The sequence below is a fragment of the Pteropus medius genome, unplaced genomic scaffold (genome assembly GCF_902729225.1).
Source record: "Pteropus medius unplaced genomic scaffold, Ma_sr-lr_union100, whole genome shotgun sequence".
Lineage (NCBI taxonomy): Eukaryota > Metazoa > Chordata > Mammalia > Chiroptera > Pteropodidae > Pteropus > Pteropus medius.
Genome location: NW_024351647.1, coordinates 5474266 through 5501082, shown reverse-complemented (window position 1 = coordinate 5501082; position 26817 = coordinate 5474266). Strand labels below are relative to the sequence as shown.

General features: G+C 35.3%; 1 protein-coding gene and 1 long non-coding RNA gene across 2 annotated transcripts; one reads left to right on the top strand and one right to left on the bottom strand.

Moving 5' to 3' along the window:
• Positions 1-146: 146 nt before the first annotated feature.
• Positions 147-21218, bottom strand: ARHGAP11A (Rho GTPase activating protein 11A). The gene is made up of 12 exons (XM_039843979.1): positions 20394-21218; positions 17138-17208; positions 15333-15429; positions 14589-14842; positions 13801-13964; positions 13488-13634; positions 9896-9970; positions 7951-8118; positions 5332-5461; positions 4743-4851; positions 2768-2906; positions 147-2338 (listed from the first exon to the last, which is right to left on the bottom strand). Exons 1-12 carry the CDS (start codon positions 20520-20522, stop codon positions 759-761), a joined length of 3063 nt encoding a protein of 1020 aa, XP_039699913.1. The 5' UTR covers positions 20523-21218; the 3' UTR covers positions 147-758.
• A 63-nt stretch (positions 21219-21281) lies between these two features.
• Positions 21282-25538, top strand: LOC120587223 (uncharacterized). The gene is made up of 2 exons (XR_005648895.1): positions 21282-22605; positions 24157-25538. It is a non-coding gene; the product is annotated as an uncharacterized LOC120587223 (long non-coding RNA).
• Positions 25539-26817: the final 1279 nt, after the last annotated feature.

Genomic DNA, 26817 nt, shown 5'->3' with positions numbered 1-26817 from the left:
AAATGTGGAGCTGCAGTGACTATTTCAAATTCTAAAATCAGCATCTGCATGTAAGAAATCACCTTGGTTAAATTATTCAAGCTTAATTATTCCTCCATCTTAAATTCTATATTGGACAAAAAAGGACACAAATGTATTTGTGCAAATTACTTTAAAAATATATTATGGCTTAAAAGTCATCAATTACTCCTGAAGCATCATACTATATGAACGCACTTAAGTCATTAGCCATTATTCTTAATTCAAATGAACAGTCTACACATCAGTAGGCAATAGAAACCTAATTACTTTGTCCTAAATAGGAATAAAGGACGAGGACGCTATTGAAACAAGTTAATTCCTAGGGATTTTGGTAAAGATAATAAACATTAATTAAAGAAATAAGATTTGCAGGGCTTATCTCTTCGAAGCCTTTACATATTAGAAATTGCTCGTAAGAAACTTATCTGACTTAGGAGGAAAAATGACAGGAAACAGACACAACTTGTTTCACTCTTCCTGTCACACTTAAGAAATAAAATTCATGCAATTTTCAAAAATTTCTTTTAAAGTATAATCTCTGCTTTAAGAGATCATAATAAAAGTTTAAAATATTGCCATAATTAAGAAAAACAAAGTAGTCATTTATATGTAAGAATCCATTTGCGTGTGCAGTAAAATCATGTAACCACCATCCTGAGCTACAGATTAACATGTAGCAAGTCACATCGCCAATTGCTAATTTTATTTACATCAATGACAAGTATAACATTTACCAATTATAAGTCTACAGGTTTACTTGTTGGTAGTAGTTGAGCTTTTCCAATAGGATTTTTGGGAGAACCTTTATACCAGGCCCTTTCTCTTTCTGACGGTTTCCTAAGGACCCTGTTATTTATCCCAGGAGAAAAGCCTGTATTATTATTTATAACAGATTTTAATACAGCATGATTTGTCAGATCATCCAAGGGAACCTTAATTTGGTCATCCGATATTACTTTCTGTTTATCAACTCTGGGAGACCTAAGAGAAGCATTCAGAGAGTCTGGATGCCTCTTCATCTGAGAGAAAGAGTTAGCAATTAATTCCTTGCTTGATTTTGAAATTGCATCAACATTTGACTCTTCGCATGATGTAGATTTCTGTTTTTCAGGACCTGACTGGGCACATGAAATTGAGGAATCTTTTGATGTACTTTCTGTACAAGAGGAAAGAGCACTGTCACAGCTCACTGATTTAACCAGAGGAGAAGCAGTATCACCAAGCTGTGCCAATTTATGCCTTATAGGTTGTCTGTTATACTCCAACAAAGAATTAATTCTTCTGACAGACTGATGGACAGGCGTACGCTGAAACTTAAGCGGTGACTTAACTTTTGTCCTGTTTGGTTCATTTAAAGAAAGTTTATTAAACCACTGTATGTGGTCTGAAACCTTTCCGTGCTCTGTTACTTGTAATCTTTCAGAAACCGTCTTATCACACGTTTCCACCAGTGACTGCTGTTTAACCATTCTCACGGGTCTAGGTTTTGATGAGTTGGTTATATTACATGTACTAGGCTCTGAGGAAGAGGTGTTAGCCGCATCCTCTTTAGAAGCTGTGCATTTTAGTAGGTTCTCTTCAATCATATTCTCCTCCTTTAACTTAGTATTTAGTTTATCTCTTGGGGTCTGTTTTTTTATTTGATCATCACCGGGCAATTCTTGCTTGCTTAAATAATCGTTTAATATATCTGAATGAATGCTTTTTTCATGTTCCTGTTCCACTTTCATCTGAGTTAAGTAACATTTTATAGTTGCTTCTCTATCCAATTTTTGAGTTTGATATGGTGACAAGTCTCTTTCTGAAAAACTATTTTCACCTTTACTAGTGTGATGTTCATTTGAACCTATCACAGTCGAATCATTAGTTTCTAATAGATTTTTCTCTGGGCTATATGCTCTAGGTGTTTCATGTAATGTTACTTTCCCCACATTAGTTATTGATGACTGCCTGTGATTTATCAATGCATGAAGATTACTTCCAGATTCAGAAAATGCTTTCTGAATTTTCACTAAAGTCTCTGTGCTCAAGTTATTTTCATCCCCACTAAGAGATCTTCCACTTATGTTATTATGCTTATTGTGGACATTAGAAGGGGAGAGTTCATATGAATTAATAGATGACTTTTCCTCTGTAATATCAGGCTCCAAAGAATGGTTGTTCACCTCAAGATTTCCCTCTATTGGAGATGCTTCATTTGCATCTATTTCTCGAAAACCTGAATTACTAGGTCTTGTCCATAACATCCGGTAACTCGTTCCATCTAGTCGCTCTGGAGTTAATAAGTTTTCTTCGGATTTACTAATCTTTCTGGAACCTAAAATAAAGCAGTTCAGGGTTTTTAATCACTTAAATTTTGTCCTAGTTTTGAAATATTATCCAAACTCATGGTAAATAAAAATACTAAGCATTTAATTCCTAAAAAGTAAATTAAAAAATTTTAAATTCCTAAAAATTTAAATTTAATTTAAAAAATTAAATATTCATATTATAAAATTTAAATGTTGAACATTTTCATATTTATAAGTATCCTCCAATTGTTCACAGAAAAATACACTGCCAATTTAAATATTTTCATCATTCAAACATGAATTTTAAATTTCTAACACAGTAAATTAACATTTTATCATTAAAAAAGCAACTAAAGGTTATGTGTCAATCATATCTCAGTAAAGCTGGAAAAAATTTTAAAGCAAGTCAGTTTTTTAAGTTAAATCTTAACATTACCATGTAAATGTATCTTTACCTTTCTTTGTTAATCTTTCATCAATATCTGGGCTAAAAAGCAGACCTGTTTTTACAGATCCAACCCTATTTTTTAAACTTTGTTGATTTGCAAGTCGTCGACCAACATTTTCACATCTATTGATACCAGAACACCCATTCTGTACAGAAAAGTTGAAAAAGACTTGGTTAAGAAATAAATCAGTGAATTTCCAAAACATTAAGACTAAGTAAACTTTTTGTAATTATCAAAATCCTCTATAATTAAAAAAGAACATATCATTGAGAAACATTTTTATAGCAAACACAAATATACTTGTATGCATGCTGATGAAAATTATAAACATGTGACTTGGCTATTAGTTGATATTTTTATGATCTAAAATAAAAACAGCTTCATGTATTCATTAAAAAAAATAATTCTTATAATGATGACTCTGTGCCAGGCAGGGCCTGTTTAAAATAGTGAAAGGAAAAAGAAAAACAAACCTCAAGACCAAAATCTCACCCTCATGGAATTTATATTCTAGATGGTAAGATTTAGACCAAAACAAAATATACAGTCAATTATATTGTATAATATATAATACATAAGATGAAAGTGCTATGTTGAAAAGTAAAGCTAGGTAAGAAGAATACGGAGTGTTAAAAAAGGGGGGTGTAATTTTAAATAGCGTGATCGTCAGATAATTTCTGAATAAAGAAAAATGAATGTGAGAGTCATAAAGGTATAAGGAGGAAGAACATTTCAGAGAGAGGAAAATGCCAGTGCAGGCTCTAAGGCTGAAGCCAGATCTGGCATATTTGACCAACAGCAAGGAGGCAAGAGTGGATGAAGCTGAGTGTGCAAGGGGCAGTGGCAAGAGGAGGGCTCAGAGAAGGAGGCTGGAAATAGGTCATGGGGAAGGTTGCAGTCAATCTAAGGACTCTGGCTTTTATTTCTGTGTGAAATGAGGAGTCCCTGGAGGGTTCTGAGCAAAAAGGTGACATAACTTAGCTTGAGGTTTAAAAGGATAATTTTGGATATAGTTCTACAGCAAGGTAGAAGCAGGTAGACCTACTAGTAGAAGTTTATTACAGTAATCCATGTTTAAGGTGACAGGACTTAGAGAAGGTTAGGAATGTAGTACTGGTAAGAAGTGGTTAGTCTGTATATGCTCTGAAAGCAGAAGTTAGACAGGATTTCCTAATGGTTTAGGCAGGGCATGTGAGAGAAAGTGAAGAGTCAAGAATGTCTACATGGCTTTTGGCTTAAGTGATTGGAAGAATGAGGTGCCACATAGAGATGGTGAAGACCACAGGTAGAAGTGTGGTTGAGGGAGAGGGGGAGGAGCAGAGAAATAGTGGCGGTGAAAAAATGCATCTTGGAACTCTATTTGGGACAGGTTACACTCGAGACATCTGTTGGATCAACATCCACACAGGGAGGTAAGTAGGCAGATGTTAAGAAATGGCTAGTTGTTCAGGAACACATTCTAGGCTGGAGATATAAATTTGGAAGTCTCAAGTAAATATATGATGTTTAAAGCTGATGATCACCTTGAGTGAGTAGAGAGAGAAAAGAGAAGTCCAAGGGTGAAGCTTTGGGCATTCCAATACAAAGAAATTGGAGGGGTAGCCAGCAAAGGAAGAAAATCATGAGTACAGTGTCCTTGAAGCAAAGAAAGTATACCAACGAAGAGCGAGTGATCAGCCGTGTCAACTGCTGTTAGGAAGTCAAGTCAAACAAGGACTGATATTTGTCCATTGGCTTGAACAATGAATTTAGTCATGGGTGACCTTGAAGAGAGCAGCTGCAGTGAGTACTGGGTATGAAGGCCTCAATGGAATCAATTTAAACAGAGTAGAAAAGGAGAAACTGGAGGTATTTAAGCGTAAGAGTTTTGCATAAAGAGAATGGGACAGTAGCTGGAGGGGAGGCAGGGTTGAGAGGGTCTTTTAGCATCGTCTAGCTTTATGCTAATATCAACATCAATAAAATGGTGAAAGATACTTACTACATCTTTGCTACTTTTCCCCAGACTAAATTTCAAACGAAGAGATCTTCGAACCTTTTCTTTACGACCGATTTTAGGAGAAAAGCAGCCTGCTTTTCCTGATTCCACCCTTAAAAGAGCAGAATTACAAATGTTGGTTTGTAGCGTAAACCTCGAGAAATTCTTGAAAAATGAAATTTGAAAGAATGTCCAGGGCAAATCGTATTGCTAGTAACTGAACAGAATAATTTTTAGTTAAGCTTTATGATACCATCTGTGAACACACTGTATTGGCATATAAAATGATCTCTCCTGTCCATCACAAGTTATTTAGTCACTTACAAACTGGAATCATTAGGGTAGACTAGCTTTTAAACTTAATCAGAAATTCAAAAATTACACTCATCAACATGAAGCAGGATTTTAAGCAAGCAAACTGGACTCAAATCGGGAATTTTCCTCTGGAAGATATATAAGGGGTACTTGATGAATAAGATTATAAAGGCAGAGGGACTTTTTAAAAATTATGATTCCTGATATAAAGACAAAATATTTTATTAACTATATATACCAAATGCCCAATAAAAACAAAATGTCCTGGATAAATTACCTGCAAACTTTTTTGCTTGCAATTCTTTTACTTCGCCTTGGCATATCTGTACTGATCAAATGATTTCCACTGATGGCTACAGGAGAGAGTGATCTCTGAGATGACCCATCTGGGCTTGTATCAATGTGAACTATAAAAATAACCACATGTAATATACCACACATACTTATTCTTTTTCAAAATATAAACTATTAATAGCAATTAGACTTAAAGTCTTAATTTCTACTCCTAAACCATAACAGAATCACATAATTTCTGGTTAAAAGTTTCAGGGGCCAAATAACCCAACTCAAAGAGAAAATAAGTATCAATTTTCTACTTTATAGGAGCCAATTAAAGGTTAAATTAACCATTGCTTTCACATTGGAGTTTTGCTTTAAATTTGTTTAGTAATACAAAGGAGGGGTAGGCACTGTGGCAGATGGAAGAAAGGGAAAGCTTCCAGGACAGATAGATTTGAGTTTGTCTCACCACATACTAAATTGCTTTAAGCTCTGAAATTGGACTTCTGTGGTTGAATATAAATATTTTTGTAATGTGTATAAAATATCCAGCAGAGTATCTGATACATAATATTAATTAGTGCTATTATCAAAAATAAACTATTGAGAAACAATTTAGAGTCTGAGTATCCAGTATGCACATGCTAGTCAACTGTTGTCCACCTGACTCCGGATTATAATTTGTCCGACATTTTTGGCAAACAAATCATCTATAACACATGTCTAACCACTTGGCTGCTGCCATGTTCCATGCTAACAACTGGTGGTTACAACAGCTCATTTTGATTAAGTTATTTAACACTGTATCATGAAGAAAAGCTCTATATACATTTGACTTATACTTGGATCATGCCAAGATTCTGAAAACATGAACACTCTCAACTCATTACTGGTACTGATAAAGAATTCACACAGGTACCCAGAGACATCTATGTTTTCTTACTTATTAAAACAGAAAATAATACAACCATTACAGTGACTTTAGGGTACATTTGGCTAAAGAAAACTTTGGAGGCAAATATAATATATCCAATGAGACATAGGTAGTTTTATTCTAGGGCTATAGTCTAGTAATCTTGAAAATGTGCCAGTGATCACAAGGAGGCAGAGCTAGAATACATGGAATGCAGTTATTACACATATATAAATTATAAATAGGTATTCTATTTTAAATTAATATTGTTGCCTTTATACATTAAAAAAAGCATTTTGCAGGTGAAATTTACTGAACTGTGCCTGAGAAAGTAGGATCAAAGAAAAATGGTGAGTTAAAATAATAGAATTAACTGTTGTTGAACTTGTTAATCTTTTTATTTAAAAAACTTCACTGATTAAGCTGGCACATACGAATGTTACAACACAAGAATGTTTAGCCTATCTGTGGGGAGCTTGGAGAGGAGGAATCAGCAGGTCCATTTCTTGGGGAAGATGCTATAATGCTAACAAGCAAAGGCAGGAAGAACTACAATTCATATGTGCTATTTGGAAAAAGTCCTTCAAAGTGGAAAAGCCTTTAAATATTAAAAAAAAACATGAAGTTACTTTAAAGGAGTTTAAGTCTCCAAACTCTGAATACTAAAAAAGCTATAGACAGAGCCTCAGAGTTCTTATCATTGACACTTTAATGAATGATAGAGAACCTGTAAAGGACCGCAGAGAACAAGTTGCTATTCTGTTCGATTTTTTAATGAAACGAACAAAGAAAATATAATCCTTTTGGATAACAAAAGAAGCTTTTGAGAAGATCTCATAACCCAGCTAATGAATTCAAAATGGAACTCTTAATATTGTCTGAAACCAATAAAAATCTAGAAGAATCACAGATGACTCACATTTTGAGTAAATATGAGACAAATATGAGGTAGATGACACTGGGGTTAATTAGGGTTTCATTTCATTTTGGGTTGACCATAAGGTTAACATGAGCCAACTTGTATTCTACACATGCTAAAGAAGCCAACTCGGCCTAAAACCACACTAACAAAAATGTGGTATTCAAAGTGACATGATTATATTATCCTCTGGAGGCTCTGGTTGGCCACAATTAGGAACTTGTAGTTCATTTGAAAGAAAATGGCTGGGCCAGTAAGGGATCTGGAAATCATACTACGAGAAACAATGCAAACGAAGTTTTTAAAGCGTTTATAAAAGCTAATTGAGGATAAAACATTAAAAATATCTCCCGCCCCCAAAAATGCAACCCACAAGAATTACTCCAATAGTAACAACCTCACTCTGGATTCAGAGATAATCAAACTTCTGGCAACCTCAACTCAACAGAAGAAAGCATAGCTATAGATCCAGAACTAAAGCAGTATTCAGGATGTCCAGTCACACAAAACCTGAACACCAGTGCTATCCACAGAAGCCCAAACTCTCACGCCAAGTTATTTATCAAAACTTTCAATGGGCATAGCCATAAATCACATACACACTAATTATACTGAGCAGTGTCCATTTTAAAAATTAGAGAACTTCATAAAAATTCAGACTTGATAAAAGATAGAGACTAAAGCTCTGGCTCCTAAAGGGTGGTATTAATTGGAAACAGCCTTTTGCCCAGAACAGGCACTCGTGTTAATGTTTACAGACCAATTATATACATTATATTTGCTACCTGATACTGGTGTAGAACTGCTGCTGAAGAGATTACTTGGCAATAACTCAAAGTTAAAATTGTGCTTGATGGACTTCCTTTTCTTACTTGAGAAACCCTGAGAAGAATCTACTGGCAGTTTACGCTTAGCATTTGGTGTAAGAATCATTGGTGATTCGGATAGCTGGGCTGGAAAAAAAACAAACAAACAGTTGATAAATACAAAAGCTTTATTAATTTATTCTTATAAAGATATTACTTAGAGCTATAAAAGAATGAGGGGATAGGATTAGATTATCAAATATTATATAACTAAATTAACACTATGCAATTCCATAAAGTAAAAATAGGCAAACTGCAAAGAGGCGAGATTCTTAATAGTAATAACTTAAACCAAATAGATTAACATGCATATAATTCACATTAAAGAATATTAACATAAGGGAGAAAATCATAATCAAGGAGTTGAAACAAAAACTAATCTAAATGTTATTTTTGCTTTTCATTATAATTGAGTATTAACCATTTAATTTATTCAATCTGGAAAACAAAACAAATGATTATATTTGTTACTAGACTGAATAATTTCAGCCATGAGCCTGTCTTTGGCTCTTCATTGAGCTTTTCAGTATTCCCTGGTTTGTGTCTATTTCATTTGAGGGTGTAGGATTTCTCAATAACACGTAAGTGAGCTATAACTGAACTTAAATTTAAATAACTATTTTGAGTAATTAATCAGGTAAATGAACATATTTAAAAGACTTTTGTGTTTTATTGTGACTGAAAATTAGGGGCATATTTTTACATGAAAGTCTTTCTGTTGAAGTCATAATTTCCCAATAGCTAAATCCAATGTGCGTGAGTATGTGTGTAGACACACATACACACACACATTTTGGCGGGGGGCTTGTATTATTTAGAATCTTTTCCTCCCTGATATTTTTTTCTTTCTTTCTTTTTTGGAGGAGGCGAGGTGGTAATGCTGTGCTTTTATTGCTTCCCTGCCTCTTTAGCCATTTGTTCTGTCTCATTTTCTGGATTATCTTTCTCTGACACCTCTTAAATGTTCCATTCTTCCATAGCTGATCTTCTTAAACTTTTTCCTCCTCTTAAATGATCTCATTTACTATATTTTTTTCCTGTATCTGAAATATTTATTGAAAATTTGGGTTGGAATTTGAAACAATACTCTGAGGGCTTTTGTTGAGGCTAGGCATTTGATATAGATTCTCTGGAGATGACAGTGCTGGAATTTGAGCTCTTTCTGGACTTTTGTTCTTGATCAAGAATTGAAGGTATGATTTGCTCAGAGAGATTGCTCAGAGTGATTTGACCTTGTGACCCAGAGTTGACTAAGAAAGTCCTAGTCTATGGTTTATCTCATGCCAAGATTTCCCTTTAGAAATATGAGCAGTAGTAGTGGCTGGAGGTTATGACTTGGTCAGGCTTGTTATCCTTTCTCGTGTTCTTCCTTTTTTAAATGTTTGATCAGATCAACGAATTGTTGGCAAACAGACTTACCCAGTGCTTAAAAATACTTAGATTAACTGATGCATGACTACAGTATGTTTGGTAAATATCAAAATGTACGGTAAACGCCTAATAGTGTATAACGTGCATGTTAATTCTCCAATAGTGAAGACATGGTCTCTATCTCCAAAGAGCATTAAACCAAGATAAAAAATTGGAATATACATTAATAAACTTCTGGTTCTAAAACAAAAATGTGATTGAATTACTTTCATATATTCAATAGCATCCAACTTATAAGCAACAGAAAAGCATGATTTAGAAGAGTAAAGAAATTAAATCTAAAAGAAATTCTTACCTACAATTTTGGGTTCATTATCCAAAGTATTAGCAATGTCACAACACAGTACAAAATCTCCATTGAAAATAATATTAGATTTGATTAAATCAAAATAAGTCAGAAATTTTCATTTAAATAAATACAAATAATACTTACCATTTTTTTCCTGTTGAGGTGTAATAGAGGGTGTTCTGCTGTATTTAAGTTTATTTAGTGCTCCACTAACAAAATCTGAAATGCAAGGCATATATAATCATATAATCAGTTATAACTTAACATTTACCTCTCTTTCACTAATAATTCATATTGATATTTGTGGTCTTTGAACATCTAAGTTTGTATCAGATTATACATTTTAGTCACTTAAGGCAATGCTCTAACTGGCAGGCAATGGCTAATCAAGCCCTTCATGGCACCTGGACAGAAAAATGAGCTTATAATGGAAGAGGAGAAATAGAAAAAAAGAAAAAAGAGCAATGAGAGCTGAGCAGAAGAGAGAAGAAACAACCAAGCAACAGACTCAGCTTCAGCACATAACGCACAATTAAAACAACACAGCAAAATCGGGAGAATAGAAAGACAAACTATTCCCTCTATAATCTGAAACCATCCTGACTGCATTATGTGCCAAAGTACAGATCATCTTTAAAGAAAGGGAAAAATTATGTCTCAATCCCTTAAATAGTCTTGTGAGCTTATTACATTTCAGGAAATTCCATGCAAAGAACAGCATCATATTATATCAGCTCAGCAGTGCATCTCTATCCATGAAAGACACTTGTTAACACAGTGACAATAGAGAGAAGCGTGCGCACACACTCACATACACAGGCAAGAACAAGAAAATTATGATAGACCAAATCCCTCTTGCTTATTTTACAAGTTTGCTCATGGAATTTGTGTGGAATCTGGGACAATACAATTATTGAGAACTGTCATACCCAGCATAAAATTAAGCTAGAGTAACTAACTCACTTAACAAATACCAAAAGTTCTGGAGATTGACTGCACAGCACGAATGTACTGAACACTACAGAAGTATACACTTAAAAATGGTTAAGATGGTAAATTTCACATTATATGTATTTTTCCACAATTTAAAAAGAAGTCCCAAGATTCTTCAAAGTAACTGCAATTGGATCACATGGATATTTGTGGTATTTCAAAGTCAAATGCAAAAAAAAATAGAAGGCTAGCTATAACATAAAAAGTAAACACTGATGGTCTAGAGTTCCTAAACACCTATCATAATTTGTTTGAATGAATAAAGTACCTCTGGGTTTAAGCCAAATACTGGTAACTTGACTTATGGATTCATTCAGTAGTTTATGCCTATTCAATACAAAAAGCACTGTGTTGGATACAATAATATATAAAACATGGTCTCTATCTCCAAAGAGCATTAAATAAGAGAATCATGCACAAGAAATAAATATAAAACCATATGAAAACTAGAGTCTAGAACATTATATAATGTAGGAAAAGAAAAGAGATTATTTTCCCACTAAAAAAAGGGAAGGGGGAAGCTTGTTTGACAAGGCACGTTGGGCTGAATTTTGACAACTGGATATACTTTCAACAAAAGCAGTAGGTGGAAGTAAGAACATTTTATCAATAAACGGTATAAGCAAAAGAACAAAGTATCTAGAAAACCATAAAAAATAGTTTGACTAAATTATAGATTGCATAAAGGAGAAACAAGAAACAGTACAAAGGCATGCTAAAGCAACCCTGTGAAAAACCAATTAATGTCTGGCTATAAGTATCACTATTATCAATGAAAACTTCTGAAGGTTATATGGTTGAGATACATGATTTAGAGTTATGCATCAAGAATGTCAGATTTGACAGCAATAAGCAGGGCAGATTCAAAGATGAGGCACAAAGACCAAGTAAAGATGCAGTAAACACTGGATAGAATCTATGGAACTTGGAAATTGTGTGAATATAGATGGTAAAGATGTAGGCACCTATTGTTTAAGGTCTGAGGGATGAGAGAATGTGCCTTTAATAGCAAAAGGAATTCAAGCTGAAACAGTTTAAAGAGGGTAAACATCATTTTGAAATGCTGATCTTAAAAGGTGAAGGAAAAGCAAGATGTGAAGGTGCCTGCCTAGTAGGCCTTTACTAAAGTGGAAATGACATTTGTGAGATAACAGTGAGAAACACCCCATTTCTCGTTTGCCCCAAGTATACTTGCTAGCAGTGCTTGCAACTGTAGCATTTATCCCAACAAAACTTGCAGATTAGTCCTAACTTTACCCTCCCCAAAGTCTGCCACAAAACATGTTGCTTTTACTATTTTCGCATCACTCTAGTATATAGTCTTTGGAAACAAATGACATCATTCTATTTAACATTCTGGTTTTAGTAGTGATAATTCCATTTACAAAATATAATAATTCTCAATCACTGAAAATGTCGAATTCTAGAAAATGTAGCATTCCTATATGTGATGTTAAATGAACACTAGCAGCAAGGTGAACTTTTTTTCTAAATAGGAAAATCGATAGAGACAATGTTCATTGACAGCAATAAGCAGGGCAGATTTATTGAGATGAGATTAATGAAAGTGAGTAAATGAAATCATAAAGGGAAAGAGGGTAATAAAGATAATCTGTGTCCGAGAATATCTACTTTTGGAGTAGGAAGTTTAATGGGTTGAACTGTGTCCTCCAAAAATATACGTTTAAGTCTTAACTCCCAGTACTTATAAATGTGATTTTATTGGTAATTAATCTTTGCAGCTGTACTCAAGTTTTGTTTTAAGCCACCTAGTTTCTGGTGCTTTGTGACAGTAGCCCTAGGAAACTAACAAAGAAGGCATTAAGAGAAATCTACAAAGGAAGCAAAGAAGATACAGAAGGCAGTATCATATAAGCCAATAGATCAAAAAAGAAATGGTATAATTAATAACAATTGGTTCTGAATTCAAAAGATAAGAAATTTCCTAAGATAATCAGAGGACCTATAGACAGCTTTCTTGATCGACAAGGAGATAAGAAGTCTTATAATTGATTTCACCATGATGGAACTCTGGGTCTTTTCTATTCTTCCTTAGTAATATTCCTTCATTTACTTCATACTCCTAACTAATTCATATCACTTTTCAAATCATGATCTCACCCCTGGATTATTGCACACATTTCTGATTTTTCTCCCTACCTCCAAGTCTCAATTCTTCAAACTTTCTGAAATATTTTAATAATGTTATGTCTCTTCTCATAAACCTTCAATAGTTCTCTTAATACCTAGCTTAATATTCTAATTCTTTAGCCTGACATTGAGGTCACCATATATCATCCTAATCCTTAGGATTAATACTTCAATCAAGTCATGCTGGTCTTTTTACAGACACAGACATTGATTACTTCTTCTTTATAGAAACTTTTTTTCATAGCATCCTTCTCCACTGGACTAGGAGATAAGCATTCTGAACCTCCACTCAGTTTCCCTACATTCTACCCATTTTTCAAAAAGGTACAGTTTGAACTCCTATTTGAAGCGTTCCCAATCATTACAAACTGGGAATTTTCTCCTTTGAACACATTTTTTTTATGCTGAAGATATGACACAATATTAGATTGTATTGTCATTTTTACTTTTCACATGCATGTCACGTCTTTCCAACTATGCTGTAAGCACCAAAAAGGCATACACCATAGTTTCTGCATATTTATGTTCGAACGCATTTCAGATAAAAGAAAATTGGTGTACTGCCATAAAACAGATTGTCACTGCCACTTACCTCCTACACTTTGCCTTCGCTTTCTCTTACAGTCACCAGGAGTTTCACATTCACCTTCTTCAAAGCCTTCTAGTGATGGAGTAGCACAGAGACCATCAATACCCAGCATAGCTGGTATCTTCTCCAGGACGAAATCTGGAACATGCCCTAAAGGAAAATGTCACAATTAAGATTTTTCCTCTTATTCCCCTTGAAATGCTTAAATAGTATACACCAACTTTCTTAACAGTTGTCTTCATAGTTCACTTGGAAGAAGCTGGGATCTCCCTTATTTAAACAAATCTCATTGCTTCATAATGCAAGTACATCTTACCAATATCTGATGCATAATCAATAAAAGTCTGTACTACTGCAGCCTGTAATCGTAGTTTTTTTTCTGTGTTAGCAGACATCTTTTCATGTCCTTCACTTGTCTGAAGAAGGTTTGGTGCAAATATCACTGCAAGATTGCTGCTATCCATCTTATTCTCACTAGACCTTAAATGAAAAATAATTTTATGAGATGGAGCCAAAGATAAAAATACAGAGTTAAAATAATGTATTAAATTTTGAAGACCTCTTACTTTACCAGTCAAACAAAAGTGAAAATACAGTTCCCCTTTATCTACCCATCTACATGATTTGGCTTGAAATAATAAACGAGAAATATACAGCTTCTGTAGGCTTAAATATGTATCAGAAAAATTATGCAAACCAGAGCCCACACTGTTTTTCCATACAAACTGAAGATGTTTATTTGATGTTCAAATCCACACACAGAACATTTGAAGTATTAGAAGGAAGTATGTCTAGAATAAGCAGTCTCACTGACAGCAAGGAAAGGGGACAAATTTGAAAAACAAAACATAAATATTTTAAAAACACTGTAATCTGAAATTATTCATTGGATGAAAATCCTATAAGCATCGATGAGCCATTAAGGCATTCACAATGATGACTCTAAGACAGTGAAGAAATATCAAATCGTTTGTTTCTTAAACTATATAGAGTATACTTCTTATAGTAAGGAAATATATTTTTTAAAAATTTTCCATTTCAAATGAAATTCATTATCTAAAGGGTAAATTTAGTCATTTCTCAAGACTTTTAAGTACCACTTACCTAAGAGAAACATTCCTGAGGAAGTTAAAGAAATATCTTAATATATTAATTGTGTGGTCAGGCATAAGACAGGAGAGCAACAATGTAGCTTTATTTTTCTCCTCTGTTCCTAACTGTTGAGCTTTGAGAAGTGCTTCATGCAAACCAGCTGGAAGAATGGGCTCTGGCAGTTCCCTAAAAAACTGCTTAAGAAGTCCTGCAACATCACAAGGAGGTGCAGAAGACAGGCCACTTTCACCATGGTCTAGTTTATTCTGAAATAAATAAAATAATCTTGAGCATTTGAGAGCTTAAGAGTACATAGCAAATAGTGTCCTTTCTTATACTCTAAAGAGCTTTCTCCAATAAATTTCTCTTAATTCTTGTTTTAATATACATATATCTCCCTTTCAGAAGGCTAAAAACAATTTTGCAAGTTTTTTTTTCCATTTATAGGAACAAGTACCATGAATGTGAAAGTACTCTTTTGAAGCATGACATAAATAGCTTGATTGTGATAATTTCATGATGTTTATGTAAATTAAAACATCGAGTTGTACATCTTAAATGAATTATACCTCAATAAAACAAAAGGCATTATATGATATACATTTTCTTTTGAAAAATAAAGTTCTTCTGACATAAAAAATATTTGCAAATTCAATTTCTGTCAATAATTCATGTAATGCTTCTAAGTTTTTCAATCATAAAAACTAAATCAAAATGTGGTACAAAATAAAAATTAAAGTTCAAGAATATGCTTACCTTTAGTGCTTTTAGACGAATAACAGATCCTGATTTCCTAAAAAGCCCTTCTGTATGGATATGCTCTTCTAAAGATGTGCAAGCATCAACAAGAAAACTGAAAGAGAGAAATCTTTTCAGGTGGCCAGATACACACCTTTCTAAATCCTATCATTCTGCCAAAGTACATCAGCAGACCAGGCACTACACTCCTTTCAGAAGCTCTGATTGCACAATTCCCTGTAATCCCTGTGATGAAATGTTGTTGGCTTCCTAAATTCTCTAAGACTCATCTTTTTACCCATAACAACTTCAATGAGCCCACTCAATCCTACTCCATTTCCCTGTTTCCACTGAGAGCACAGGATTTGTCATTTTTACTGCCTCTACTTCAAATCCCAGTTTCTACTGTACCCTCTCCAATCTAACTCTTATCCCCAATACTCCAACAAAACAGCTCTTGTCAAGGCTATAAGGGCCTCTCCCTTGTCAAATCCATGATCAATTCATTGTCTTCATCTTGCTTGTTCTACTAGTATTTAACGTACTTGATTACCTCCTGCTCATCTTGAAAATACTTTTTCACTATTCTTCTGGTTTTCCTGCTGACTCCCTGACTGCTTCTTCTCTAACTCATTTTCTGGATCCTTTTTCTGCCAGACCTCCACATGCTAGGATGACCCAGGGCTCTAAGGCCGTCTACTTTTCTTTATTCTCTCTCCATGTGTAAGCTTGCACAGCACACACAGCTTAAAATATCTACCATCTACTACATTAGCTCAAAAATAAGGAAAGGTTTTATTTCTCAACCTAACGTTACTTGTCAGAGAAGCCGGATATATCCCAATCCTTAGAATCCTTCTCATATTTAAAGGTATGTGCTTAATTTCTTTATATCGAACAATTTTGAACAACGTTGGCTTTAGATGCTTAGTTAACAGCCAGTACCAACAAAGTAGAACAGATGTCAGCTGCAAGCAACTGATAGAATTCTACTGGTACACAGTGGCTGAATGTCATAGATGTTAACTGACAGTTTTTTTTTCTTTTAAAGCAGGCAACAAAGATGTAGTTCTTATTACTGGGAATATGACTTTGCAATTCTAAATGTTGAAAATTACAAATGAACATTTGATAGGTCATTTAAAAAGCAAAAGAGTGAGAAAAAACCTTATGAAGATTGTGAATCTAGACCTATGGGCTGAGAGAAAATGGTTCTAAAGCAGCAAGGTGTTCAATAAATGCTTTTGGACAATGTATCAAACACCTAGGTTATTGGACTAGAATAGCCAGAATGAACCCTACTTGTGCATTTTTAAACTATTTTCATTAGATGTAAACTTCCTTAGTAATTTCTGATGCAGTTAGTCTAAAGGTTATTTATAAATAAATAGTAAGTGCCAGAGAAAAGCTTCGGTGTTATCTAATTTATATTCACAAGTACTCCTATACCTTAGCCCAAATATACTTTTATCTAACATTTCTAAAAACAACAAAAAATATCAAAATTACAACTGAATTGGTAATTCAGTATATTACTGAATATAATCAAAATTGTGGCAAAAGAATTGGTATTGAACTGAAAACTGAATAAAACAAAAATAATTGCCTTTCTAACATTTATTCATTTCTGAACCTTAAAATTCAATCCTGGAAATGAATACAAATTAAAAGTTAAAATGTGTAAAAGTTTAAAAAACTTTTACATCACTCTTAAGAAATTAAATCATTTGCTAGTTCAAAACAAATGTGTGAGTCCATCACCTATTTTTAAACACTCAAACACCAGTCTGAAATAGTTATTCTTCATTTCAAATTTTGCTTACCTTGGAACGTGTCCATATTCTGGTACAATGGAATGGGGCAATGCATTAAAAGGTACTCCAAATATTTTACCCTAAAATGACAAATTTAGTTACTCTAACGCAAATATTAGGCATAATATAAGTTTTCATAAACACTAAGCAAGTTAAAAACCTCAGGAAATAAAAACAAAAAGCAGAAATAAACTATCAATCAAGACAATGAAAACAATTATTTCAAGTACATTTGGTAAAAAGTAACTACTATATATACCAGACATTATGCTAGGTACTGGGACTACATAGATGCTAAAGATTAAGTCACTGTTTAATCTTGATAAATTCCATCAGTTTCCAATGCCATAAAGGAAAATCAATCTAGTTGGTGCTTAATCAGGAAATCTTAATCTTATTTGGCTCAAAACACTAATATTTTCTCCAAAATACTACCAGTTCCTTCAGTAGCCTTATAAATGCTGATTTTATAAATACCGACTTTATATCTTCCTTCAGTCACCTCATAAATACTAATTTGAACAAAGGGCTAAGTCGATTGATAATGGTAATTCCTGTCACTCATTGAGAATTTCTTAAAATTATTTCAGAAGTGGGTATTTTTAGACCTGATTATCTTTTCCACACTCTATGGAAAATTGCTATTCAAACTATGTTCTGATGGACCCATGGTAGGGATTCTGAAAACATTTAGTTCGAATTTCATTTAACTATTTTGAAAACCACCTTTTAAGTCATATTCAAATGTAGTACTCACATTTAAATTTTAATACATTGAAGATCTCATGAGTATAAATTTGCATGTTGGTTAACTTGCATGTTTGTACACACCTTGCCACTAGTTTTGTGCATGCATTCAAACTTCTTAAAAATGTGTCACTGATTAAAAAGGTGGTAGTTTATCACTGGACTTAAACAAATAAATTGAAGCCTGTATATATCTCTTACAAAAAATTAAATAAGTGGGTATATCTAATCTCATAAATGTTAATTTAGCTTAGATGCACCCGCTCTCCATGAGTGCTCTAGAAGCAATTATGTTTTAAGAGCACCTTATTTAACCTTATATTTACAATAAGAAATCATTCGACATTGTTAATGATTCAACAGAGTTATTAGTCCTTTTCAAGCATCTGGCTCCATTTAATTGATGGTTATAGAAAAGACAGTGTGGTACAGTGCTTAAGAAAGCAAGTTCCTAGAGGCAGGACTGCCAGATTTTAAAATCCTGGCTCTTCTACTTATTAAGTGACCTTGATCAAATTAACATTCTCTATGTCTCAGTATCCTCCCATAGGTCCTAAGTCATAGTTGTAGAAAGAATTAAATGAATAAACGATGTTAAACATTTATATCAGTGTCTGACACAGAGTAAGCATTTAAAGAATATTGGTTACTGTTATGATTATCATTTTAAGGTGAGCTACTTAAAAAAAAAATTGTTAGCATGGGCAATCTCTTATTTGGGTAAATTGGAATTTGCCTGATACTGTGCAAAATACAAAAATAAACCAGATGCTGAAGCTGATTATAAGTCTAAAAATGTCATACATAAATAGAATTCAGGGTGATTTTTTTTTCCTTCAGTCTCATTACTCAATACTTGGCTTCACAAGTAACTGCTATAATTTAACCTCATAAAATAATATGCTTTTTAAATTTTATGATTGAAATATTACTTACAATATCATCTTAAAATCATTGCTAGTACTTTTCTTTAAAAAGTACTAGCTGGTACTATCGTTTGCTAACAAACACCAAAAAACTAAAGAAATCGAGCTTTCAAACAATTACCAATCCTGTAACACCAATTTCAAACAATTACCATTCATGTAACACTACAATGCTGTGTAGTTCTTCATTAGAATATTTTATTAGGGTTTCTACCATTACTATCAACTAGGATGCAGACCACTTATGGTAACAACTATCATTAGTTGAATAAGTGGCTTGTGATAGGCATTGTGTTAGTCCTATCTACAGATCTTAATGTTTTTTTAAATCCCCTAAACAACCCCAAAAGTGATACTATTATTATCATTTTATAGAGTGGAAAACTGAAGCTTAGAAAAATTAAACAATCAGCCCAAGGTCCCAACTCTAACATGGGTAGAGCAGGATTCAAACTCAGGTCTGACTCTAAAGACAGGTGTCAGTTTTTTCTTAAGAGGTGGAAAAAAAAAAACCACCCATGTACAAATTCTTTCATATACTCACAAAACCAACTATATTTGAGATCTTGGAAAGCCAGTTTTACAATCCAAAGAAACCACTATAGCTTTTAAGTATAAACAAGTATCTTGTCATTACGATGCAAACAACAAAAACAATTTCTCCAAATTTATAAGAAGTATATAAATTGTCAATAGTTTTCTTCTCCAAGTACTTACTATCTTTCAGAAATTATAAATTAAGAGTCACGCAATTTAATTTTATTTTCATCTCTAAGTACTTAGAAAGTACGATAGGTAAATTTAAAATTAAAATGTGTTATGTTCAATTTATTTTATGAAATTATCGATGGTGCAGTAGATATAAAAATCTCATTCAAAATACCCTTACTTTGACCACCCAAAAATCATCAACAGCTTTTTAATTATGCCACTTTGGCTTCTCAATTTACTCATTAAAAAAAAAAAAGCTTTATGTCTCCAAATATGATACAGCCAAGAAGTTTTTTTTTTTTTTTTGAAAATGAGTGTATATGGAGGCATTATCTGAAACCTATTTCTAGTGTTCTGTCACACCTCTTCATCTACTGATTCATTTTAGGAAATGTACTGCTCTTCCTTGCCCCTCTCCAAATCTTACTCTACAACAGCGGTGGTGGGATACTGTTTGTCTCCCTTCCCATGTGCTACTTGTTCAAAATACAAGAGATTGGCAATATCTGGAGATTTTTTAAATTGTCACAAACGGGAGATGCTACAGTCTGGTGGGTAGAAGCCAGAAATACTGATAAACATACTTCAACGCCCAGGACAGCTACCCACCATTCCTCAATTATCTAGTTCAAAACATCAAGCTGCTAAGGCTGAAAAACCGTGCAACTTTCTCTCAGTGACCAAAAATATCTGTAAAGAATCAAAAATGTCATTCTTTAAATTTCAGCAGTTGACCATCTGAGTTGAATTAGACACACAACCACATTCGCTTTTGGATCTATACAAACAAGCATTTAAGCATGATCTGGTAATAAGTGCTGGTACGGGGTGTGCCTTCTTCTTTTTTTTTTTTAACCTAAATCTCCTTCCCCAGAACTTACCACTGTTTCCGTGGCTACTGTTTCATGTTTCCTGCGATCGCACTGCCTACTGCCACCTTTGACTTTGATGCCATAGACAGTCCGAAGCTGCTGCAACAAGGCCAACCTCACAAGCCTCTGATCCCACATGCCCCGCACGTCGCCCACTCTCCGAGGCAGAATCTGAGTCCTGAAACCCGTTCGCCACCAAGGGTTCCAATTTCCGAACACTCTCAGGTTTGCGCTCTGCTCCGTTGCCTTCCGGCCAAGTCTAGCACTGTTCCGCTCCCGGACCCCAGCCACTTCCACGACTTTTTCCTAGTTCTATCCACTTCCACCCACCGTCTTTTCTTAGTCTTTCTATCTAGTCACACCTCACCTTTCCTTTACTTACACAGACCTTTCTTGCCACCCGACCCTTTCAGCTACTTACACAAACTTCCCTTCTTTCTGATCCTTTCTGACCCTTGTACCAACGCCTGTTATCAGCTTCTCACCACTTCCGGCCACTTCCTAAGACTCCCTTTTTTCCAAACCTGACTTTGCCCTGGTCTCTAACTGTAAGGACGACTCTTCTCGTCCCTCCTGTCCTGGCAGAGTCAGCTGAATGTTCTCTCTGTACCCGCGGCCTCCGCCGTAGCCCAGCCGCCGGACCAGCCGGCTGCTCAAGCGTCTCTTCCAGTCCCGGTCCCCGCCCGGGCTGGTCGCCACTGTCACCCCGTTTCACAGGCTGCTCCTTCCCTCCCCCTTCGGCCTGCCTGCAGCCCCCGGCGTGCACATCCTGGTGCGCTCACTGAAGCTAATCAGCACTCCTCATGCCTCCTCTCCCACCGCCCCCGCGACAACCGGAACCACCGTGAATGTCTTCCCTTCAATTCCAGCCCAGGCTCAAATGGCAGCGCCAAACAGCGCTCCGTATTCTGATTGGCCCGCTCCTCTTTTCAAAATCAGGACCCCAGGGGGTGGCCAGATGTCGCCTGTATAGTGAGGTGCGGGCGAAGGGGAAACCACGAACGGTAATGACGGGAAAAACTAAGAAACGTGAAAAAAAGATGAGTCCCACTTCCTCCTTTATAGCCACATTTTTGGAGAAAAATACTTTATAAAGAGTATTGTAATACACCTGGCCTGCGCCTAAGACAATATATTCGGGGAAATGTGATAGACACCTCATTCTCATCTTTTCAGAACTTGGCGGAGGCTGAAGGCCCTCTTACAGAGAAACTGCTTCTACGGATCCCGAGGTGAGACAACTTGAGTCAGGATTCACAAACGCTGATTTTTAGTAACTTAACTGAGGGCCTTTGGTAGGAACTTTGGCAATGGAAACTGTTCCATATTTGGGGGACAGATGGTGACGCTCAAATCTTAGCGCATAGATAATTAAATAAAACAAATAAAACCTGTAATGAGAGAGTAGTGTGCGGGAGATGGCAGTTGCAGAAGCTTTATTCAGTGGGAAATGGAATTAGGGAACACTCGAGAGGAACCTGGCTTGGGGCTCGCGCATTGCTGAAAACTTGGTTATCTTTTTGACAAACACTACTGCGCATATCCAGTTCTTGTTCCCGCTGTTTTTCCATTCTCAAACGTCTGCGACCCCGTCAGGATGTTCTCTTTTCCGGGATGAAATTACGTTAGGGCTGCTATTGAGTGATCTATTTACACGCCTTACATTTCCTGCTCAAGGTCTAAGTCCCTTAAGAAGGCAGGAGCCAAGTTCGTGTTTACTTCCTACAAAGTGTAGCCCAGAATTTTGAGTGTCAAAGTTCTCATTTAGTGCTTTTTGAATGAATTTAATGAGGGATTCAGCTGCCACTCTCACACAGTGGGGTAAACAAAGCAAAAAAACACCTTGAGGATAAAAATTAAGAATCTAGATTTGACATGAGAGGAAGCAGGAAAACCTGTATACCAACATGGCTATGTGCACAGACTCCAGATTCCTAGTTCTGTGGAGTTTTAAAAAGTAGACCCCTTGTCAAATAAATGTGGGAGTTTAAACCAGTTTCTTTGCCATGCGATCTCTAGGGGCCTTTAATACACCACTGTGCACTGGGAGTTACCATTAAGAGGAGGGAGTTAGGTTGCACTTCCTAGTATTTGACTGCTGAATTATTTTTTCTCTCATTATTTCAGAGTATTTGGTAATTGGTGTTTCAGAAATGAGCTCTGATGCACTCTGCATCTTGTTCACGTAAACCCATAGAGAAGACTTCAGGACTGCTACTTGGTGGGCTTTCCTATCTTTGCACTCAAACTGTCTCCAAGGTTTAATCAAATGTTTCTGTAGTCTCCCAGAGCTAAGAAATTTGGACATAATTATAGAACATATATGTTTTATTATTATTATTATTAATTATTATTAAAAGGAGGAAAATGAGTGGGTATAGGAAAGTAATAGTTTGAAATCATCAAAGGCCTTTCAAAGACAAGACAGTCCATCAACCTACAACATCACTTCTTGCTTGACCTTTGAGGTAAGCAGACAAGGATAGGGAGGTTTATGCCACTCTCCAGAATTAAGGCAGGATTAGTGTGTTGTTTAGGTCCTCCAAGAAGCAGACACCAAGACGTGATTAGATGTACAAGAGATTTTGAGGGGGAAGTGCTTGTGAAGGATAAATGGGAGGAAGCAAGAGCAGCCAGGAAGAACCTGTAGATTATGATACAGGTCATGTGACACCTGTTAATGGGGAGGTGGGAAGGAAGGATTCAGTAGAAAGAACCTGTACTATAGCACAGTTCTAAGACATTTTGGCCAAGTTAATGGGGAGATCCTCACTTAAAATCACATGTTGGAGGAGTCTTGTATCCAATAGGAATGGGCCAGTACTAGTAACCCTCAGTCATTGACTGAGAGCAGCCCATGGTACAAATGCCTCCGGTAAATCCAGAGGGCTAACAGCTGGAGCTGTGAGTCAGCTATATTCCTTGCAGCACAAAATCTGAGTTGTAAATTTTTATGGCCACTGAGGGAATGAAGTCAGATGACCAGGGTTTGATTCCAGCTCTACCACTTAATTATGGGAAAGGTATCTAACTTGTCTGAGCCCCAAATTCCTCATCTGTAAAATGGACATCAATAAAGTATCCATCTCAAATAACATGACTCATGTGGAATTCTTAGCATTTTAGAATTGGTACATTAAAAAATCTCAAAAATATTAACTATTGTGATTAGTGGTATTTGTAGCTGGTACAAAGTCAGAAGTCTCAGCCTTCAGAGAATTCTGACATCTAGATGAAATGCTGAAAGTTTAGAGTCTTTACCCTGTGTGCCTTACTGTGTGGATAGACTTCTATTCCAAGGTCTTTCAAATGTGATCCTTTCTCCTTGCTCCTCTGAACAAAGGCATTCTCTACTGAATTTCACTTACATACTTTTAATGTAAGGGAAAAGGAAGCATCCCCATTTCCCTGCTAGATTGACATGGCACCCCTCCCCTACTTTGCAAGATTCCCTTGAAGAGTTTATTGTGTTTATTTATTCCGTGTTCCTCCTGTGGACATCAATAACGCTATAAACAAAGGAGAGCTTCAGGCTCAGTCAAGCAAATTACAGAATATTGAAAAGGTCATGGCAGTAAAGTATATTACTATAATCCACAGAATAAATGAAGCATTAAAATCCTAATGTGTTGACTTTTGATGAGAATTTATAGGAGATGAGAAAAATGAATTACCTCAGTGCATTTTTATGGCCAAAATTAAAAGAGGGGGTGGATTCACTTAACCCCTGCCAGCAATCTTAAATCCATTGAACTATCTTCTGTCTTCATAGAATTCTGTGTGGAACCCGATGTGATGGGGAACTGTTATTGCTTTGGAATTTCCCCTGAAGTTGAAAGGAGAGACAAGAGATGGGTGATAACAGAACCAGCTGGTGAGATATCTTCACACACTTGAGACCAGGCTAATGGCTAAGGGAGTGCTGATGGTTTCTCAAGGATGTTGGGCAGCTGATCCCCTGGGTCTTTTCTATTGACTGGCTCAAATGCATGACCTGTCCTTCCATGGACCATGCAACAGGAACAACTCTACACAGATTCTATTCCTCTGCACTACACCAAGCAGAAGTGTTTGTTAACTAGAGATAGTGGCTTCACAGACCACGAATAGAGTAGTCAGAAAGAAACATGAAGCTATGTAGATATCTCACATCCTGAAGAGAGTCCTCGATACCTACAGGAGGTCTGAGTGAAGCAGCTATGGGGCCTGATTTGGAACTATTTCTAAGAAATACTTCCTATGAAAAATTACATAGGAAAGAACTTATTCACCTATAAAATCTCATAACTAAAATTATTAGTGGTGTTACTGTCTAACCTTCTGCAAAACTTAAATTACTCTGCCATCTGAGGAGCTCCATCAAGGGAAGAGGCAGAGGGAACTAGCATTTATTGTATACAGCATGTGAGGCATTAACCCTCACAGCAGCCCTAGGAAGTGGGTGTACAGATGAGAAAGCTGAGGTTTAAAAAAGTTTAAAAAATCATACAAGATCCTAAGCTGTTAAATGGCAGGGCTGGGTCTGCCTGCTCCAAAATCCATGCTCAGTCCGAATCACAAAACACTTGTGACACCTCTCCTGGGAGACACTGGTGAACTTGAAAGCAGCCTCGATTCAAAAGCCACCACCTTTCGATTTGAGAGATAACTGAGTACCTTTCTATTTAAAAAGATCTCCCTCACTAATCTCTGTAATTTTCTCTTAGGGCTTGGTTGCTTTGGCTTTAGTTCGGATTTTCTTTTAAAATGTAAATTATCCTGAGAGATGAGACATTGAATAATTTTCAGATACTTTATTTATAATAAATTTCAGATACTTTATTTTCTAAAGGGAAACTACAGGTCACCTGAGGAACAGAAAAGGGTTTATAGAAAAAATGGCAAAAAACGCAACAGTTGGAGGTGCCAAGTTAATGAGCCTATTTCAGAATTTAACTGAGGCTGAACACAGTGATCCTTTTTGCTTTTTAGGAAAAATAAGTTCTATATTTTAGAATGTGCACACCTACTCCATGGTATTACTGTGAGAAAAAAATAAGATATACATATGTACAAATGTTTTATAATATATATGGATCAGTATAAACAAGGTGTAATGCTATTTCAATTTGTAAATGAATTCAGTCTTAATGGCTAAATACACTCTTTCTATTCTTTGTGTCTCCATTCTCTTGACCATGCCTTAAATATAAGTGGGGGGAAAGATAGCTGGACACTAGAAACAAATTATATGGACTAAGGATTTGTTCTAGAAAATAATATTTAATATTTCACACTGAAAGAATTGAATTTTAGAAAAATATTGAATACATTTTTTTGTGATTTCAACATTATCTCTTAATGTTTTAAAAACACAATTTATATTTCTATCAATTTGATTTCAAAAAAAAAAACCTAAGTGCTATCTTAGAATTTACCAGCAGAGGGGAGTAAAGGCACACCAAACATCTTTCAGTTTAGGATAATTTTTGTGAGTAAACAGGGAGCAAAGTCCTCAAATCTATGCTTTTTTTATTAGCCAGTGGATTCACGTTAACACAGTAAAATTTATTTATATTTCAATCTGTAACTGAGGCAAACAAATACAACTGTAGGTCACGTAGGCATTAACTTTTGATCAGAAGTTATAGGAGATAAGAATGAGCCACCTCAGTGCATCTTTATGGCCATGTTTGCCAAGTGTGACATTTTATTTTCCAAGTTTCTTGAAACTATAGTGAAATCAATTTTACTATACTAAAACCAATTTATTTTCTTAATTTTGTATGGCTATCTTTGAATATTCATTTGGAATGAAATTCTAGTGAAATGTATTTTTAAAGGCAGCTCTATGTCATTTTGGATGCAAATTTGACTTTCACAACTTTATCTCAGATATAAAGTCTTTATTTATATCAAGGTAAGAAACATCCAAACCTGTAGAGAATTTTTATAAAAGTTTATTTGAGCCAAATTGACGACATATGCCATGTAGCAAGATTTTAAATGCTCCAGAGAATAAGTTTTGCAGCTTCTTTTATGCATTTGAAATTAAGGAGGGAACATAAGGAAGATCATGCAGAGGGTGTGAGAAAGCAAAGCAGGAATTGAATTATAGGATAGTTAACAAGATTATGTGCTTTCTTAAGCGTAGTTATGCTTTTGAGGGGTATTACTTGTTGCATCTCAAAGGTGTTAACCTAGATGTACAAGAACAATGGACAAGGCTTGTTTAAAGACCTTTCACTAAAGAAGTTATATGTCTGGGATGTGACTACCCACCATGACCTGCCCAGTAAGGAAATTATAATTTATTACAGCAGCCTTTTTTCATCTACATTTAGATAAAGAGGGTATGTGGGAAACTAATGCCTGTTTAAAATGTATCAGAAGTAAACACACACCTTTGAGAATCCAGTTGTTTACCTCTAGGTAGATGCTACTTAATGTTCCA

What these genes read in the sequence shown, in the direction of transcription:
- ARHGAP11A (XM_039843979.1), bottom strand. Translation starts at nt 20,522, where the DNA reads ATGTGGGATCAGAGGCTTGTGAGGTTGGCCTTGTTGCAGCAGCTTCGG. An exon ending in CAGTTCTACACCAGTATCAG is followed by an intron (nt 5,462 to 7,950) that starts GTAGCAAATATA and finishes TTATTTTTATAG; the next exon opens with TTCACATTGATACAAGCCCA. An exon ending in GCAAGCAAAAAAGTTTGCAG is followed by an intron (nt 4,852 to 5,331) that starts GTAATTTATCCA and finishes TGCTCTTTTAAG; the next exon opens with GGTGGAATCAGGAAAAGCAG.